Source organism: Lingula anatina, chromosome 5 (genome assembly GCF_051362555.1).
Source record: "Lingula anatina isolate TDL-2025a chromosome 5, LinAna3.0, whole genome shotgun sequence".
Classification (NCBI taxonomy): Eukaryota; Metazoa; Brachiopoda; class Lingulata; order Lingulida; family Lingulidae; genus Lingula; species Lingula anatina.
In genome coordinates this window covers 24,707,230-24,727,352 of record NC_141771.1, presented here as the reverse complement: position 1 = coordinate 24,727,352, position 20,123 = coordinate 24,707,230, and the positions used below count along the sequence as shown (strand labels likewise).

The window sequence follows — 20,123 nt, the reverse complement described above, 5'->3', positions numbered from 1 at the left end:
CGTATTTCATTACATTTATTTTCATTTTCGTCACGTGACAATCACATAGGCTTCTGATTGGTTAATCAGTTGTCAAGGCAACGTATTGTCTCAGGCTATAATCTGAAGTCATTGCATAGATCAAGAGTTTTCATAAATAGCAATCATGAGGTAAATCATACTTACTGATCGTCTAAAGTCCGTAAATCATCACACACAGTTCTAATACTTATCATAAATATTTCTTCTTTTAATAATGCCCACTCCCCTACATCGTCTAGCTTTCTTGGTACTTCTTTGCAGCTTACTTATATGTATGACGATACAAACCAAATATTTTCTACTATTTATCAGGAATATTCTTACACATTTTCGTACTCGTTTTCGTTGTATGGAATATGTACTTAAAGTAAACTTAGCAACAAATAATCACTTCTATTCTAAAAACTACTTGATCAACACCATATTATTTTCACTTCAGGATTGTATTTTACCCAGGAAAACATGGCACTTCGCCAGCAGTGGTTTCCCCAAAATCTACATAGCTGCTCTAAGACTTTATCACCTACCTAGATACTTATTGGCTGCCCACATACACATGGACATTAAAAAATAATAATACATATTTAATCTAGCCCTCAGTCTCTAAGAAAAAGCTACGACATTTAATAATAATAATAATAATAATAATAATAATAAATTCAGAAAATAGAATTTATTCTAACCCTCAGTTGTTAAGAAAGCAACTCCAGATAGCCTACTTTACACTGCTGACGGGGAGTACCCTAACCCCACGTCCAACGCTACTTGACCTAGTTTAACACTTATGTTCCAGTACTGTAACGCAATGCCCTAGCAGTTAGCACTCTACATGTAACATAGAGCTTGGATAATTGCAATGTAATTTAAATCATTATAGAACATATCTCACTTGTAGCTCACGACTAAGTTTAATACTAATATGGCACCAATATGGGACTTCAGCCCACTTCCTGGGACTAGCAAAGCTCCAATAGTTCCTCTAGATATAACGAAGCCCTGGAACAAAGTTCAAACATTTTATTACAATATTATAACCCTACTTCGCAATTCAGAGCTAATAGATAGATTTTTTACACCGTGAATTGGAGGTACGTTTTGTTGCGGAGTTGCTCCAAACCCCAGCTGTTCAACCGTGAACCACATTCCCAGCAAATCCCCCCCCACCTCCCCACCAAACTACCAATTTTAACTACAACATTATATACCTTATCAAGCTTCTTTGGATTATAAAATATAGTTGATCTCTATAAAATATCATACCTCTTCTACTGCTACTATCACCTTACACTAACAACTGGGAACAGGGTTGCCATGGTAACACTTCATCTACAAGTCAGTGTAATCATCACAGCGTGTTTGGCAGTTGTTACCATGGCAATAATTGTTAAAATCAACAAAGCACTTCAAAAGGTGCGTTCAGACACGGACATAAACTTGGATCGGGTTAGATTTAACACTGCATTCAGATTCAAGCATCTTGCCAGCTGGATCGTTCCAACTCTTCGCAGGATTCTCCCTAATGTGTATTCAGTGTAATTAACCTAATTGTCTTACACGTTTCCTCCAGTAGCTAGTTAGTCAGATAATTACCCCCTAGCAACTTGAGGTGTGGCAGACATTTCAGCCATATACAGTGATTGCACTTAGGGAGAATCTCTCTCAGAATTGGATTGATCCAGCTAGTACGATGGGTTTATCTGAACGCTCCCTAAGTGACCTCACTGTAGATACCCCCCCCACCCCCCAACACTGCTACATTCAGCAGGGAGAGGGTGTTCTCATAACAACAGGTAATAAATAACTGGCTAACAAGTCTGCTGTTTCTTACACAAAACCTTCCTTCTTAATGTCAAGACTGATTTTGGGGATGAAGTTATTTTGTGAAAATAAAAGACCCATGATAGCATTTAACTAAATAGCATTTTTTAAAACTTAATTTATGTTTCTTGGCATGCTTGGAACACATTTCCTGCACATGCTAGTGATTCTTTATGAAAAAATAGCAACTTAAACATACAGTACATGTCATACCCACTGAGGTGTGACTGAAAAAACAGAACGTAAATTTTTACCAATCTGTTTAACCTTCCTATAATCTTAGACCCCATTCTCAAACCATGCTTTTCGCTTAAGTCCTACATAAGAGCTTAAGTTCTCCTATGAACTGGACCTCAAAAAGATGGGACAATGACACTGTTTTCTCTTTTATGATTCTATCAGTTATATCTGTGGTAAGTAAGGCCTACGCAACAAAACCAGTTGTAAAACATAAGACCTGCCAGCTTAAGTAGCAGATAACATACCAAGTACACACATTTACTGATATTGGAATGGTAGCTGAAAATCATATCATAATTAAGTATAAATTAGTGACATATAAGTACTGATAGCAAAAGTCATACATTTGACCCTACACTAAAACTTGTATATGAAAACGTTTACATGTCGCTGAAGTAGATAAGTCACTAGTATGACAAAATTTAAATTAAATGTTATTGCCAGTTAAAACGGATGTCAGATACCGATTAGAGAACCATAAAATTATTCTTAATGTGAAGAAACACATTATTTTTATCTTGGCCATAATATAAATTTACTTATGGTTCTACATCCTATTTCACTGGTATTTCTTCGGTCAGGCATCTAAGCACCATTTTCATAAATAAATGGAAATTTTAACTGTATTTTCTTGAAGATTTCTACTCTAGACTGGATTTCATCAATTAGCTTTATCAGCCAGATGTATAAATGTTTCTTTATATTTCTATAATTCCTGATATAAATCACTGAAAAGACATTGTTCTACTATATCTTTTACAAATCTTGATACAAAATCTTGATTAAAGAGGACATATTGAGCAGTAATATAGTCCTTGTTAACATACAAATGACGTCCACATTATAGCTCTAAGTACAGAATGATCTTTGGTCTGTTTTTCATGTTGAATCAAAATCACTTTCACTTTACAAGAGAAGTGTTTGTTTTACTTATTTATCATTTGTGTTTCACCAACATATCATGGTATCACCACCAATCATTTCAATAACTAGACTAGACACTCAAGCTGCAGTTGGGGATACCTTTGACATTCTCGCTGCATCACCCTTAATAAAATGCATCAGAGAGGAGACTTTACTCAAAACCCGCTTTTCAGACATCAACTTCAATTCACTGGTAAGAAGAGCATTCCTTCATATGTATAATCATAGTCTATCTCGTGTGCATGACTAAAAGCACAATGCTTTACCTCTTTGTAGTGTGAAAGCAATCTATTCTAAAGGGCACCTTGAATGCATTGTTTTTCTTTACCACTTCTCGTTACACATAAAGTTGTATATGGAAATTCTTTTCCATTATATGTATTTTCTCTGTAAGAAAGTATTGATTCTTCCAGAATCTTTGTACTTCTTAATCTGTCCCTTCTCAGGAAGTACTATACTTCATGTATTATAAATGGTGGTCCAGTCAGTGAAATCCATCTGAAGTTCCCGTCCCACTTCCCAGAGTTAAGTTTCTCACAATTTTTCACTGGGACCCTAAGACCTCTGCATCTTTATTTTCCAGGAAAAACAAACCCTGCTTGAGCATAACTGTCTCTTCATCTTCTTGACAGCACATCCAAATATGTCTCAAAGAAACCAAGCCCTGGAATCAAACCCAGCAAATTCTGTCTCTGATTTGACCCCAGATCTCTCGCTCCTCTTCCTGCACTAAAATCTTGAAAGCGCTGTATATATCTACACTATGTATGTGGTGCCCCCTGTGCTATGAGCTGCCGTCTTTTCTCTTCCACAGCCACAGTTGGCGTATTTTATTACCGCATGGCTCCATCAGGATGGACTGACCGTCACCAGACAGCTCCATACATCTCTGGCTGTTCACATGCATCAGATGACCATCCTGGAAAACAACAGTGTGATATTGTGTAAGCTGTGACAATATTGGGTTAGATGTGACAATGTTATATCGAGTTAGATCTGACAATATTGTGTTAGGTGTGACAGTGTTATATTGAGTTAGATTTGGCAATATTGTGTTAGGTGTGACAGTGTTATATTGAGTTAGATCTGACAATATTGTGTTAGGTGTGACAGTGTTTAAATATGTTAAGTGTGATACTGTTAATAAATAATTGTCCTAGGTGATTGTTTCTATAGACTAGTTAACCATCCTAACAGCTGGTTAATAAAACACTGTACATCTGCCCCCCCCCCCCCCCCCCCACACACACACACACACACACACTCACTCTCCTCTCAGAAGTACTCAAATGCAACCCCTAGCTTACCTCTCTATATTCCAACAGCTGTTATATAATCACCTTACAAACTCCCTCCACCCCCCCCCCCACACACACAAACGCAGTACTCTCAAAAGTATTCAATTCCAACAGAGTTACTCAATTCCAACCCCTAACTTATGCACGCATGTGCACACACACACACACACACACACACACACACACACACACACAGAGACACACACACACAAATATATACTGTACACACACAAACGCACACATACACACAAATGCACACATACAGTACCATGAAAAATCCTCAATGCCAGTCCCCAGCTTACCGCTCTATACTCCCAGAACTGATTTCCTTTCTGGCCATGACACGTGTACATCTGAACCTGACCTTGACCTGTGAAGTCAAAACAGCCCTCGTCACGGCGGATCTCTCCGTTTTTACTTAACATCCAGTACTGCAAGGAAAAAATAACAACAGACATGTAGGCATAATATCTGCTATATCAAAGTACAGGTATTTCATTGGAAAGTAATATAAATATTGATCCACAGCATATTTATATGACTGTCTGAACTTCATGGCACAGGAGTAGCCAGCAGTACTTTGAACTTAAAAGTGATGTGAGAAGTAATTACACTGTTCAACACCTCCCACACCCAAAAGAACAAGTGCACGTAAAAACAAATACCTTGACTTCCTTCTTGGTAATGACATATTGAGTCTGGCCTACTGGTTGAAGTGTGACATTGTGTTAGGTGTGACAGTCAAATATTGTGTTAGTTGTGACATATTGTTATATTGTGTTAGATGTGACAGTACCTGATTGCCTCCCTGGTTGTGACAAGGCCACATTTTGACAGGTTTGTTCATGGCGTTGTGGTCCACTGAGCTGTCAAGGCACTGAGATTGAGCTTGGTTACGGATCTGTGAACACAAAAAAAGAAAAAGATGAAATTCTGAACAATATCAGCATTAAAAAGCTGTTGAATCTTTTTCAAATATTCTGTTTCCTTTGAAATTCAAGAATTCCAAATTTTAAATGCTGTATAATAAATCTGACAGGTGTGTATATGAATGTACTCTAATTTTTATCATATGTTTTCAACATCTCTTATTATCACAATGTATATTTGTATTCATGAAACCTCTTTAAATGATCCAAAAATGAAATCTGGGAAGACAAAGCACAACAAAATTATTTTCAGTAAAATGCTGTCTGTGAAGCTTGTGGATTTAAGCACTTCTAAATGTGTGTGTGTGTGTGTGTGTATGTGCACGCACATCCATATGACTATCTTACCTCCCCACTGGCGACAGCTTCACCAGGGATGAAGAGATCTGGGAAGATGTTCTTGACATACCAGTCAAATGATTTACACTGGAGACGCTTTCTGAGCTCTTTCCTGGATGTCACATCTCCATAGTCTCCCTGAAATGATGTAACTTTGAATTTTAAAATCATTATTTCTCCAGTTTCCCTTGGGATTTACAAAATTGTAGATTTTTTTTTTAAAGGAAATTTGAAAGAACGATAGTTAGACTTCTTAATTCATAGTATATCTGGTCATAACTTGGTTTTGAATGTTCCAATCTTTTGAACTGACATTTTCACAAAAATGTTAGTATGTTATAACATTATTATGATAATGAGTAAAAATTGTTCCACTGTTCAAAGTTAAAATGGTGTAGATGTACCACCTTTTTTGGCTATTTGTAATTCATTTATAATTCTATTGGTAATTTTTTCCTGATATCTGAAAAACAATTCAACTTTATATGTCATATATAACAAAATTGAAAGACTTAAAATTGTAGCATTTCTTACCAGGACGTGATTAAACCTCTCATAGTAGTAGTTTTTATAGTCGTCCATCCAGACCTCAGCCAGTCGTATAGAGTTCTTCTTCACCACATTGACGCCTGGTTTCCACTTGTATGGGCTGCGTTTACGGAAGATGTGCCCTACATGTGAGCACGGGACGATGTACAGCGTGCCGCCGCACATCCAGATCTGAGAATATGAACACAGAATTTTATGGGATGTCACAGATACACAGCTGTATAAATGAAGAATGAACTAAAATGTAGTTGGTCTCTCTTTAAATCATCTGCAATACACAATGTACTTCTTGTGAAATTTTGCACTACCCATCTCTCTCTCTCTCTCTCACACACACACATTTACACACACACTATCTCACCCTAAATGACAGCTCCAAGTTCTCTCCTTGTATGTTTAAACACACACACCTCTCTCTCTCTTAATCTCTCTAGCTTTCTTTCTCTCACAAACACACACACACACACTCAACTACCTTTTCTCTCTCTCTCTCTCTCTCTCTCTCTCTCACACACACACACACACACACACACACACACACACACACACACGTCGTACTATCTCACCCTAAATGACAGCTCCAGGTTTTCTCCACCCCAGATGTCCATTCCGGGGTCGTAGGTACCCAGGAATTCAAAGTATTCTCTTGAGATAGAGAACAACCCTCCTGCCATGGTGGGTGACCTGGACGTAGAATAATAATAATAATAATAATAATAATAATAATCTTTATTTTTAAATCCATATACAAATGTTCAGAAGACTTTACAGGGGTAAAATTAACAGAATAAGATAAGTAAAGATAATAATAAAAAGAAAATAGTTAAGATATTAAGATATGTGGTGCAATGTAAATAAATATATAGACATAGTCAGTTCTACAACATTACAACATTAGAACAGGAACTTGTCTGGTTTGATGGCCATTTCTTTTAGTTTCAGTAATTTCATTTATCTTATTAACTGAAACTCACAGTTGTTGAATTATTATTCCTATAATTTAGAAACTCTTACAATTAAGACTATCATTATAATAAGTATTTTAACATGGGTGAAAGTTGTAAAAAATTAATAATCCAGAAAACATAAGCTTGGTGTCAAGGCATGAACAAAAAGACTGAAAACGATCAAAGTAAAGCCTGAAAATCAAGAAAACCTGCATAGTCCTAACAATTTTGACCCAAATATTTTTACTATTATTATTATGCTGAAATCTCTGTAGATAATCAGTTTGACAGACAGAAAACTTCCTCAATGGCTGTATTCAGAACAAACTGTGGACAAACTAGTCCAAGGGTCAAATATGGCGACCCACTAAACAGCTTGGCGTCTAATCCGCTAATAGACACTGAATAGATATACCCATGGGGAAGTATTCAAGTGGGTTGGCCATATTTGACCCTCGTACTAGTTAGTCCCCAATTCTGAATGGGACCTACATAAATCTAGACACAAAGCCTCACGCTACTTACCTGATGGGATCAAATGGCGTCTTCATGCGCTTCCTCTCGTGGTCAGGTATAGGGTGCCAGTTGAACTGTAGATTCCAGTCAAAGCCCCCAATGCTGGTCCCCCGCGCACTGCTGAAGTCATACTTGAAGTTGTCGTCCTCGATGACGTCTATGACAGGACACACCACGTTGGACTTGTTTTTGGCGATGACGTCAAGTAAAGGTTCTAACCAACCTGGAAGATAATAGCTTAATGAGATTTACCATCCGATTTGATCTTAATAAGTTATTCAGCCTAGAAGATAATAAGCAAAAATGTTCATTAGCTTGGTAGCTGGATCATAAATGAAGAACAAGCTGAAAAACTTTCATACTGTTAGCTGACGGCCAAGCTGGATGTAGGCTTTCATCAGACTGATGTGAATAGATGCAGACACTCACTGACCACTGGGTGGTATAGCGGCCAGGACCCTCTTATAAAAGTCAGGTACATCGATCTAACCCCCCCCCCCCTCCCATCCCTATCAAAGTAAAGTTTCTAAACACCATAGAAGATAATCCCTTAAATAAGTGAGCAACCTAGAAGATAACACCTTGTATAATTCTAAGGTTTTTAGGATGGGTGGTAAATGTTTATGGGAAAAAGAAACATTGCCTCTAGTGTCTGTGATCTTTGTTTGTGCAGGAACACTTCAATATTACGCACCTGCATACTGAAACAGCTTGAAACACTTGTATGTATCACAAATACTTATTTTCACCATGCCTCGACTTCATAAAAAAGTGCAAATGACAAATAGCTTCAATATGATCCACTCCACAGAATCAACCATCATTTACTATCCATTTTCCCCACTCAGGCTTCATAAACCAAGCAACATTTCATCTAAGCAACATAAAAAATGACTTCATAAACTCTAAAAATACGATAACAATTGCATTGGGCATGTAACTAATCACCAATTTCTGAAGACTTCCTACTGGAGCAGTCTTATTGGTTTCTGGAGACAATCAATACTTATATTTCCCTTGCCGATGTCAAGAATAAGTTTTTTCAGGTTTTTTTTCAACCTGTAACAAAAGACCATGTTTCTCTCGTTGATATTCCAATTTGCAAAGTTTGGAGACATATGAAATAACTCCAATTCAAAACCTTCATTTTGCCTAAGAGAGAGAGAGAGAGAGAGAGAGAGAGAGAGAGAGAGAAATCAATACTTTTAATTCACTACAGTTACTCCAACTAAAACTTAGCTTTAGATTTGCTTGTTGCTCAGAGATGATGAATTAAGAGAAGTAACGCCAGTAACAACATTTTAATTAAAATACATCATTGTATTTTCTTTTCCCTGCTCTAACTCTGCTGCTACATCCTGTGTTGATTCATCCTGAAGTTTGGAGGGATCTAGCAACAATTAAACATCCAACACCTATACTGAACTATCTTGAGAATGATAATTACATTTCTATTATAATAAAATATATATATATATATATATATATATATATGAATACCAGAAAATGAGCTTTCAAGCTTTCCTCAAAAAGAAAAGAAGTTACGTTTTTCTAAGCTATTGTAAAAAATAAAAATCCCTTGATATTTCATGAATTTCCTAACAACCCTAGTATGTGTTCTAATCATTTCTCTATTAGTGCACATTCAACGCACTTTAAGAAGAACAAAGAAGAGTAATTAGATTTCTCTAAATCCCCATTATTTCCATCTAATTTGATACCAGTCCAGTCCAGTCCCAATTTCTGATCATTACATCAAGTTAAAGCTCCATCTAGAAAGTCTCTGGGTAATTTGTTCACTTGTAAATGGGATAATCCACTCAGACTCCCATCAATAATTAACAATAAAAGAAACAATAGTGCTTTGGGAAGTCCTAGAACAGGTGTCTTCTCCTGTGCTTCACATCTCTCTCTGAATAAATACTTTATCATCATGGTTTTCCTTCAATGTTTATTTTTTTTCTCAAAAAATTTTTGGAGAAGAACAGCTTTTAATGTCCATTTCAGAATACAACTACTAGTATGTTTCTCTCTCTCTCATCTGTGTCTCTCTCTTTCATGTGTTGTGTATGACCCCATTTCCAGAGATTAGATCGATCTACTTTAGATCGACCTAACTCCCTGGGGGTTCACGCTAAATAGCTGTCAGCCGGGCAGACACAAAAGTTAATTACCCCCTTACAGCTTGTAGTAGGCGGGACAGACATTTAAGCTGGATTATCTGACAGTAATCTAGAGAGACGCCCTGCAGGGATAGATCGATCTAAAAGCTTTGGGAATACAGCCTGTGTGTACAGGTATATATACGTGACCATGTGTGCATGCATGTGTGGGCACATGAATAATAGTATACATCCTACCTAACATTTACAGTGCGAGACCTGGTGTGTGTGTGTGTGTGTGTGCACGCGCACGTATACATAACAGCACATATCATACCTTCAGTACATTCACAGTGGGAGTCCAGATACGTGATCACTTGTCCCGTGGCCACGGAGGCACCCAGAAGTCGTGACCTGATCAAACCTTCTCTTTTCTTGGCACGGACTATGCGCACCTTGCCCAGTTTGGCTATGTAATCTTCTAGAGGCTTCTTCACATGGTCTGCAGAGAAACAAGAATATGTTAATAATTCTTTTCAAGGTCTCACAGAAACAATAAATAATCATAACTTCTTCACAAGATCTACATAGAAATAATACAATGACTTTTTTACATGGTCTACATAGAACTAATAATATGACTTAGTTTTTCACATGATCTAAATAGAAACAATAATATAACTTGGTTCTTCTTAGCTCTTTATCTTCTCTGGGTAAGAACATGGATATATATTATTTCTTTACAGAAGCTAAACAGAAACACTTAATTATTTCTTGGAAAGAAATCTAGATAACAACAAAAAGTGTTAAATTCTTAACAGAGTTTTCACAGAAATAGCTTTATCAACATGTTAGGAAGTAGAAAGAAGTGCCAGTGATACCTTAACTTGCCAAAAGAAGCACAACTGAGGATTTTAAACAACAGAATTAAAGCAGATTGTTAAGACACAACTGGTAACATTTCAATGCTTCTGAGAATTCTGTCAATAAAAATATCAGGTGTCAAAATTATCACAAACATTTCTTCTCCAGTTGATGTTATCTAAATAAACACAAGTATTTTAGTAAAACACATTAGTGCTATACTATCAGCATTAAGAAACTCGTCAAACTGAGGAAGGTGCTTCAAGAGCCACTTCTTGGTGTCATTCATCACATTAATGGACTACATTTGTTTTTTGCTTAATTATTCTAACTGAAATCTCTTTATACAGAATATCCAGTAGATATAGCTATAACAGTTCTCAATGATTACCTCCACAAAGAAGTACATGCAAATTCTGATGTGCTCAAATTCACAAGGGCCATGGACAGAATTTCACTGAAAATCACTGGGTTGTGTTTCAAATGCCTAGCCCAGAAGATGGTTTTGGTTAAGCTTACGTGAAGCAATATTGTGAAAGAAATTGTGGACAAATTTTGATTAAAAAAATTCTGAAACTGTCAAGAGTCGCCCATGTAACAAACAGTAACATGTTGGTGGTAATCCATTAATTAATGAGTTAATTAATATCATCAAAAATTGAACTGTTCTTGTAGGTCTGAGCTCTGCAAGTGCTGACCTATTTTATTATGAAATATGTTGCTTTTTTGTTATACAGTGTCTCCGCCCCCCCCCCCCCCCCTTCCCCCCAAGTTTTTATTGCAGATCTGCATCAATCTCAAAAATGATATATTTCACTCCCCAATAGTTGGAAATCTGCCAACAGTTAGAAAAATCTCCTCCTTGTGTGTAAGTCATGAAATAAATCTAGATGTACTAGTAAAAATTTAAATCTATGTCTCATATTCTGAATCAGCTATATAATAGCTATGATACCATTCTGGCAGCACAGGGAGGCCTTGGCTGTAACATAAGATTACAGAGAGGTCACTGGTATCAGTTGATCCCCAGAAAAGAGGTGTGTGGAAGAAATACTTTTAATTCTTTTTCTGCTTTAAATATTTTCAGCTAAATGTGAGTCCCGTACCAGAGGATGGTTAGAGGGGATATATTCTGGCCTATATATTCCATTACAGCCTGGGTTTTCTCACAAGAATGTGCACAGTCAGGGAATGCCTGGCCACCCACTGTGAGCAAGCTACCGGAATGCTACAGGAAGGCTTTCCCAGCCACTTCACATGCTACACTGTATCAGTTACAACAATTCTTTTATTTCTTATACAATCAGGATCTTAACCCCACTTTACATCAAGTGGTACATCGATTTTTTTTTTTTTTTTTTTTTGATTGGACTATTTTGAGATTGGCAACTTAATTAGTAGCCTGGCTACTATCAGACCCCCCCCCCCCACACACACACAGACATGCACAATCACACAAACACTCACGCACACACACAAACACACACACATTTGACATGGCTAAGGGTTCAAGTCCCTTCTATTGTTTTCAGGTGATTATCTGGGTTTCGTTGTTTATCTTTTTTCTTTTCCTCTCTCTCTCTCTCTCTCTCTCTTCTCCTTCTCTCTCTCTCTCTCTCCTAGAACACACACTCTGGCTCTCTCTCAGTTTATATTCTGGAGGTCAATCTAATAAGCACTCTGTCATCGTGCCAAGGAAAACAAGTTATAAAGAAGTCCTTTGGTGAAACTGTATCCATTCAGAAGTCAGCTCAGTTTAGATCTTGTTTATTTATGCTTCTCCTCTATCACTGAACTAGACCAGGGGTCCTTAGCTCTGTGGGGATTTACAGTCAAAACCTTTCCACTTAGTTCAGTCCCTCTGGCATCTGAGCCAGGACAACTGGTTGCTTCCTGGTTTTCCTGACCTCAGGTTTGCCTTTCTTTGGATGAAAATTTAAAGTCCTCACATCTAAATTGAAAGTTCAAATAAACCTGGAACTGCCTGTATGATCTACATTAGATTTGTACACTGCTAATTTCTTATAAATAAATGAAGTGTTTTTACCCTCTTTTATGTACTTCGACTGATGATGGTTATCAAAACCTAAAAGTCCTTTTTTTAAATAAATATAATAATAAAGATAAGTACAGGGATACCATTTCTCCCTTTCCTTACCCATCTTAATTGAATAACTGAAAATATATAAATTGGGAAATAATATGTGATAAATTAAGGCTTCATTCACATGCAATGTCTATTTTCTAAATTCTATTTTCTATTCGCGGCATGTCTTATGATCACGGTCTGTGCCCTGAATATCCCGCGGCGTAATTACTGGCAGCGCGAGCCAGTTACTTATAGTACTTATAGTAACTGGCTCGCGCTGCCAGTAATTACGCCGCGGGATATTCAGGGCACAGACCGTGATCATAAGACATGCCGCGAATAGAAAATAGAATTTAGAAAATAGACATTGCATGTGAATGAAGCCTAAGACAACAACAAATATTTCACTCTTACCCATGTCAGAGAAATCATCCACTAGAATAATTTCTTTTATCAAATGTGCGGGTGATCTGTCCAGGACACTGTGGACGGTACGAAGCAGGACGCTCCAAGCCTCGTTATGGAAACAAATGACAACACTGGTGTCTGGCAGGTGGCTGGCATATTTGAAATCACGGCATCTGAAATGATAGTCAGTCACAAGATATTTCCATTTGTACTTAGTGTGGTAATCTGTATTGAGCAACTGATCATTCGTAGCAAATATAAATTCAAATACAATACACTTCAGGTGAGCTTTTTTTTTTTTTTTTTTTTTTTTTGGGGGGGGGGGTCAAAAGTATTTCAACTGTTTTACTTGGAAATCAATTTGCCAAATGCAGAAGTCAACCTTCTCTCCCCTTACCTACCTCCCACAACCTCTCTACTTCTCTTTTACTCCTCTTCTCCTTATCTCTTTGCCACTACTACTACTAATATCCCCCCCACCCCCCATGGGTACTCACTCTTTATCCCTGACATCAGGCAGACTCCTGTGTAATGACATCATATCACTGGCATACTGATTGAAGGCGTTCTTCTGGAACCCTGCGTCATATTTCTTCCTCTCTTCTGGGGAGAGATCTTCCTTCTTGATAATCACAGCTTTCCCCATTTCACCTGTAGCCATGACAATATTCATTTATTTTCTGAGCACGAACAGCTGGTTTTACACAATACTCAACAGTGAGGATTTTTATTTCTATTATGCAAAGATGGAGAAAAAGTATGTTTGTTTCAATGAGGCTAATTGTGTTATTTACTGATGAGGCATAACATTTCAACCCTCTATCGTACAGCCTTTATCACATCTTACTCACAGTCACCCTTTGATGAAAAATATGTCAAAACTGTCCAACATCCCATAATACCAAACTAGGTATGACAATCCCTTTCACTTACCTGGGGCGTTAGGATTGGGTGTTGTACTGGTTGGAATATGTGGACGAGGTTTTGGCGCCTGCTCATGTTGGACCTGCTTCGCATCTCCTCCATCGTTGTTTACAACGCCATCTGGTGCCTGTTCTTCGTTGTATACTTTTTGTTCGTTTTCATGCCTATTGCCACCCTCGTTGCCTCCATGAGGGTTATCATGTACAAAATTCTGTTCTCCCCACTGATCTCTCTTTTCACGCACATTACGCTGATGAAGAGGATTAACGTCCTCGTCAGCGTGTTTCCTGTCCTTCTCCTGATAGGCTAATAGCGCCACTACCAGCAGCCATAATATAGGAACAGCCAAGATGGCCTTGAAAATCAGTCCTCTCCGTCTCCTAAAGAAACTGGCCATGTCTACTACAGGTTAGGACGACAGCCAGTAATATGGCGGCTGCAGAATGTGCAGTTTGTGTCACCTGGGGCGATATTCAGCCAGTGTTCTTATCACAGTCACCTGACCTTATCCAAGGTCAGATGGAATTCTGGTGCTTCTTGCCCTGCTCTATCAACAGAGCCTTGGAATCTTGGTTAAATCACTTAAGTTTTAGAGAGTTGACAACATGACGGGCACCTGATCCTAGTTCCTAGTCACACACCTGCTTCTAGGTGTGTATTAATTCCCTGGACTTGTTGATATGCAGGCCCTGTACTACAAGTAGTTATAATTCTGATATCTAATTTATGTAACTGGGTCAGTTTGACCTCATTATCAAGTCAATGTGGTCTATAAATAGAATGACTTAAATCTGGTAGAATCCGTCTCTGTGACTCCTTTCTCTACTAATGGCACTAGTCCTGTTATACAAAATCACCTCCAGCAGTAATGTTGAAGATGTTCTCTGTTCCTAGGATATCTTTCCCTTCAGTGCAGATATGTCTGAAAATTGAAAGTAATCAACTTTTATAAGATCTAAAATACCACTGTGACATTGTTTCAGGCTTAGAGATTTCCTTTCGCTAGAAGTCATTATAGACTAACAGCTCTAAAATATCTTTATCCCATCCACAGCTGCAGTGAAATGTCATGTCTTGAAAACAGCGATAAAATAACTTAATTTTCAAAAGCCATCAAGATTGGATTTCCTCAGACAGGATTTTCTCACAAATGCCCCAATTTACAAAAATTAACTTTACTTGCAGACATAATCATGTAATTATAATCATTAATATCCACAAATACCAAAATTAATGCTATTTCTAGTATGGAAATTATGTGCTATGTTTGAATAACTCAAATTGCTGTAATTCTGCTACTTCTCTGTAAAAGGAAGTCAGATGTCAACCCATCACAGCAATATGTATCCCACACAAGTTATAATACCTAACACAGCCCTCATTTCCCTGACGAAGTCTGACTGTCAGCAGGTGAAGTATCGGCTGGTAATTATCAGTTACATTTTTTCTTTAGCTATTGACAAATGTAACTTTAGTCAATTCAAACACACACTGTAGCAAATGGAACTGTTTAACGATATCCCACACAATATTGCACTCCAGGAATTCACCATGTGTAATAAATTCTGTTTAAGTGAAGTCTGTCCTATTACCAGTCCACATTACATATACCTCTCCAGAACATCAACTACAGTACTTTCACCAGTGATATTATCATATATGGACATTTGTCACTCAGTCATATATATATATCCTTGTTTGATGGGTGAGGTGATGGTAGGTCCATCTTGGATACTTATTTGGTTTTCCTATGACATGTGTCTTACCCAAACCAGTCATAGTTTAATTTCCTTGACAGCAATAGACAAATAATGAATCAAAACGCATGTCAAGTGACATAATTCATACCAAAGCAGTCTTGGTTTAACTCTGTGGACAGCTATAGTGAATTAATCTGAATATCATGTGACATAATTCATACCACACCAGTCTTGGTTTCAGTCTGTCTTTCCATACGTCACATAAAGCTTGTAAGCAGTTACTGTAGTGATTATTATGTATCTTGACAACAGCATATGGTGATTGAAGTTATTATAATTGCTGATGTTTAATGATTCATAATCAGCTGGGGAGACAAGTATAATTTTCAGGTTGTTAACATGCCACAAGTTTTCAACATTTGTAAAGTGGGATAATAAATAAATAAATAAAATAAATAAATAAATAAATAAATAAATAAATAAATAAATACTAGTAAGGCTCTCCATTTTACAAAAGTTCTACTGAAACTCATCTATTCCACTTCAAACAAAACAATTGATCAAATAAAACCGTGATGCACTATAAAGCAATTTAAAACATCATATCAAAATCTTTAATGCTAATGAAAAGTCTACATATCATATGTATAAATATTTAAATATATGTAAATTCGATAACTCACCTTAAATAGCTTTTCTTCTTTCCTTTATCCACACACTGGTATAGATATGTATATATAGTCTCTTTGCTAACAGAAAGACCAGTCATCCAAAATGTCCAGTTCTGATGATGACCTTTGGTCCAAGTGTCCACTGTGTGTCCAGCTGTGGTCATCTGTGTCCACGTCAGGAATGTATGAAGTCAGCGGCGGTCATCAGCTGTGACACAGCTTCTCATACCTCTTGTCTGTGGATAAAGAAGACAAGATGACATTTAGTTAAAAAATGTTGGTGAAACATTCCCACACAGTTCTAGTTGCTAGACTAAGTGAAACGTTCCCATACCTCTAGGAGGCACATGCACTCAGGAATGTGGTGAAATCACAGAGATTAAACCTGCGACACATACTGAAAGCCAACCTGTCTGCGTCCCGTATGTAAATTACGGACATCATCACTTACAAAACAGGACGACATTCTCTGTCACTTCACATCCACACACAGGTGAAAACCCTGTCATTGTCATTATACACATACCTGAACAAGACATGCTGTAGAGCTAATCACCACATTTAATGAAGACAATTATATGAGATATTAATCCTGTATAACACCGTCCACTTAGTGGTCAGTCTACACTGCAGTGGTCAGAACAGTCACAGGTGGTCAGTTCTATAAAAACTTCCTCCTGGCTTCTCTCTGTAATAAGAATGACCATGCAGAGGGACCAAGATCAAGGTGAACCAGGTGTTTAACTGTCAAGCTTCACAATATCAAATAATAAATGTTTGGGAACTTTTTTTTTTTTGTTAAATTTTTCCATATTTGAGTATGGTTATTTAAGGAGGTTGAACAGTTATTATTATTATTATTATTAGTCTTCAGGTGCTATTTTCCTACCATCACACCATTAGTAATCCCATCTTTTCCATCCTTTAACTTAGGTACTAGTACACCTGTGACCATCTCTGATAACAGCTGAATCACCATCCACATGTAACAAACCATGACTTTTGTTATTTAATAATGGAGACTACTTCCCTCCTAACGACAAGGGGCCTGCGTATATAGTTCCCCACAAAATTATGACTGGGCCACGGTGACTGAGAGACTGGGCCATGCTTCAAGAAAACGAAGCCGTCTCTTCCTGAATTATTGAAGTGTTAAAAATGCTTCCTTGAATACTTGGGATGGGCTGCTCCTAGAGAAAACAATTTTGTTTTCAATCCCAACCCCTTAGAAACTTTATCTACATAAAAACATCTCCTAAAAATAATTAGTTTTCACATTAGAAGAAACCTTTCACCACAATGCTAATTTTATCCATCTTTTCTGTTTGCATGTCTTCTCTCTCTCTCTCTCTCTCTCTCTCTCTCTCTCTCTCTCTCTCTCTCTCATCCTTCATGAGTCCTCCCAGACCTGCTTCCTCCACCACCTCTGCAGTAGTAAAACCTTGTCATTTATAAATGATCCCACATCTAACATGCCATCAGAACCATAGAAAACCAATGATTCTTTACAACAAGCCAGCTGAGGCATGTGCAAGAAAACTAATTAGTTGTTGTGGAACATGTAAGTACAGGGATACAATACATCACAAATACAGTCATAGCTGTCAACAAAGTAATGTTTTTGACAATCAATTTTTCATATTCAGGTGTAACAATGTTATGAGGCACATTACATGATTACTAGTAAAAATAGATGCTTGGGGGTTCCTGAAGAAGAACAAAGGGAGAGGAGGAAGCCAAGGGAAAATGTCTTTACTGTATCTGCACATGAAACCTTACAAAAGTGAGAGCTTTAATAGGTCTGGTAAGCACTATGATGTGAACAAATTTCTAACCTTTTACTTCTGAATGGTTATCATTGTTAGATACTCTCAAAACAAATACAATTTCTCACATAAAGCCAATCCATGTTTCAAGATTTTAAAATATTTATAAACATATAAATTTTATAATTTTCTGCAATTACTATTTTTTTTTTTTTAATTTACTTATTTGTGATGTCTTACGTAAGTTCAGCCTATCTTGGCTAAAAACACGACCACTGCAGGTCTCCAGTGTACTGGGGTCTTCCACATATCATCTCAGCTTATTTCTGCCAGTGTGTTCTCTGCTTACTGTAGCTCACATTCTGCACAACTCTTATTGCCATTGATCTTCATTTGGCCATAAAAACTGTATTCTTTTTAGCACAGGATATAACAATACTTTGTCAATTAGAAGCAAATGATTGTCAACATCAAAACTTGAACAAATTTTTCTTCTTCTTCTTCTTATTTTTTTTGGGGGGTTGGGGGGGGGGGGAATGGACCCAATGCCTTTATATTTCAAAAAGTTCAATATTTCTAATTCATCATGGATCAATTTATAGGCAAGGACTTGCAGAGTTAGAATTAAAGTCAAGTATGAAATTAACTTTTTAATGGTGCCCAGATATTCCTGGATAAACTCAGTTTTCTTCAGTGCAGTGACTGTGACTTCTGAAACTGGAGCTGCAGTTACTGGAAACTGCACAGGAATGATGACAAGAAGGTACTAGTAGGGAATATCTTTTGTGTTTTGCGTAATTGCTCTTATTTTTCAAGCGTGATGCACTATTTGAGCCCAATATTCTGTGTGAAGCATGATTCAGGAATTCTTGTGATTGGAAATTGGCCTGAATACATCTTGGTGATTGGTGATCAAGCTGTTTTAATCTTGGTGATTGGTGATTAAGGGGGAGGTGGGGGGGGGGGGTAGTATTCCCTACCCTCTGACACTACATATCAGTTTCCAGCTATGACATGTGAATCTTAGGGTGCTTCTACCTCACTCTCCCCAACACACCTGGATACCCAGGGTGTATGTGGATCCACCATCCCAGGGTGCGTGTAAACCACCTGTGACTGAGTGAATTACCAAGAACCAATCAGCATGCAGGCTCGGGTCAATAGACAATAACACCTTCATGGACACAGAACATGTGGCTATCTCTGCCACTAACACAGGTGTTTTCACAGCAACTCTGGAGATGAAGACTGACTGCTGAAGTAGTATTCACAATGGTTTTGACAAAAACAAGTGCTTTAGACAGGGTTCCCTTACCTAGATCAGTTCAACAGGATCGATCCATCTCCAAGGGGTTTCTCACTAAATTGCTTTCAGCTTAATCTGCTTAGATGTCTGGCACGCCTACTGAAGCTGCTAAATGATGATTTATTCCCTCATAGCTAGCAGCTCCAGTAGGCGTGACAGACATCTAATCTGCTTAAGTTGATTGCAACTTACCAAGAATCCCCTAGGAGATAGATCGATCCACAGTTAGTATGCTAGGGTCTGGGAACCATCCCTAAGTTTTATCTTGTAGAAGCAGGGTGTGTAATAATAGCCCCCAGAAGCCTGTTCTGTCTCTCTGATTCCTCTGTTATCTGGCAGCAGCAGACACAGCACTCAGGGATATAAAGCCTTGGAAGTCCCTGGCAGGGGTTTGCAATCTGCCCTTCCAGAACTCATCACGAAGATGATTTAAAAATAAACCTTCCACAAAATGCTTTAACAATAGCAATTCCCTGGTGACATTTGTCAACAATTGTGATAACTTTATCTTTTTCGGTTCCTTATTTGATCAGCTTAAAGTTGCAAATGCTAAAATATTGTCTGGTAAATGTAGAAATTTAAGTCACTACAGTAACAGACCTGGGGCCCCGTTTCACGAAGCTGGCATTAGTTATTTGTGAAACAGCCCCCCCCCCCCTCCCTGGTCTGTGTCACTGGTAACATAAACTTCTAAGAGACCAAGATAAAGCAC

At 37.7% G+C, this 20,123-nt stretch overlaps 1 protein-coding gene across 1 annotated transcript in view; it reads right to left on the bottom strand.

Annotated features, from left to right (window-relative positions):
- LOC106153025 (polypeptide N-acetylgalactosaminyltransferase 5) overlaps positions 1 to 20,123 on the bottom strand; it is a 40,092-nt gene continuing 19,969 nt past the window's right edge. Inside the window, exons 3-14 of the mRNA XM_087013940.1 lie at positions 16,352 to 16,575; positions 13,978 to 14,890; positions 13,542 to 13,695; positions 13,051 to 13,217; positions 10,021 to 10,185; positions 7,591 to 7,804; positions 6,685 to 6,802; positions 6,104 to 6,289; positions 5,579 to 5,707; positions 5,098 to 5,202; positions 4,604 to 4,732; positions 1 to 3,922 (exon numbers count right to left, since the gene is read on the bottom strand). Of these exons, the coding sequence (XP_086870066.1) occupies positions 3,788 to 3,922; positions 4,604 to 4,732; positions 5,098 to 5,202; positions 5,579 to 5,707; positions 6,104 to 6,289; positions 6,685 to 6,802; positions 7,591 to 7,804; positions 10,021 to 10,185; positions 13,051 to 13,217; positions 13,542 to 13,695; positions 13,978 to 14,365 (1,890 nt within the window). The 5' untranslated portion in view covers positions 14,366 to 14,890; positions 16,352 to 16,575 and the 3' untranslated portion in view covers positions 1 to 3,787. The remainder of the gene's footprint in view (positions 3,923 to 4,603; positions 4,733 to 5,097; positions 5,203 to 5,578; positions 5,708 to 6,103; positions 6,290 to 6,684; positions 6,803 to 7,590; positions 7,805 to 10,020; positions 10,186 to 13,050; positions 13,218 to 13,541; positions 13,696 to 13,977; positions 14,891 to 16,351; positions 16,576 to 20,123) is intronic.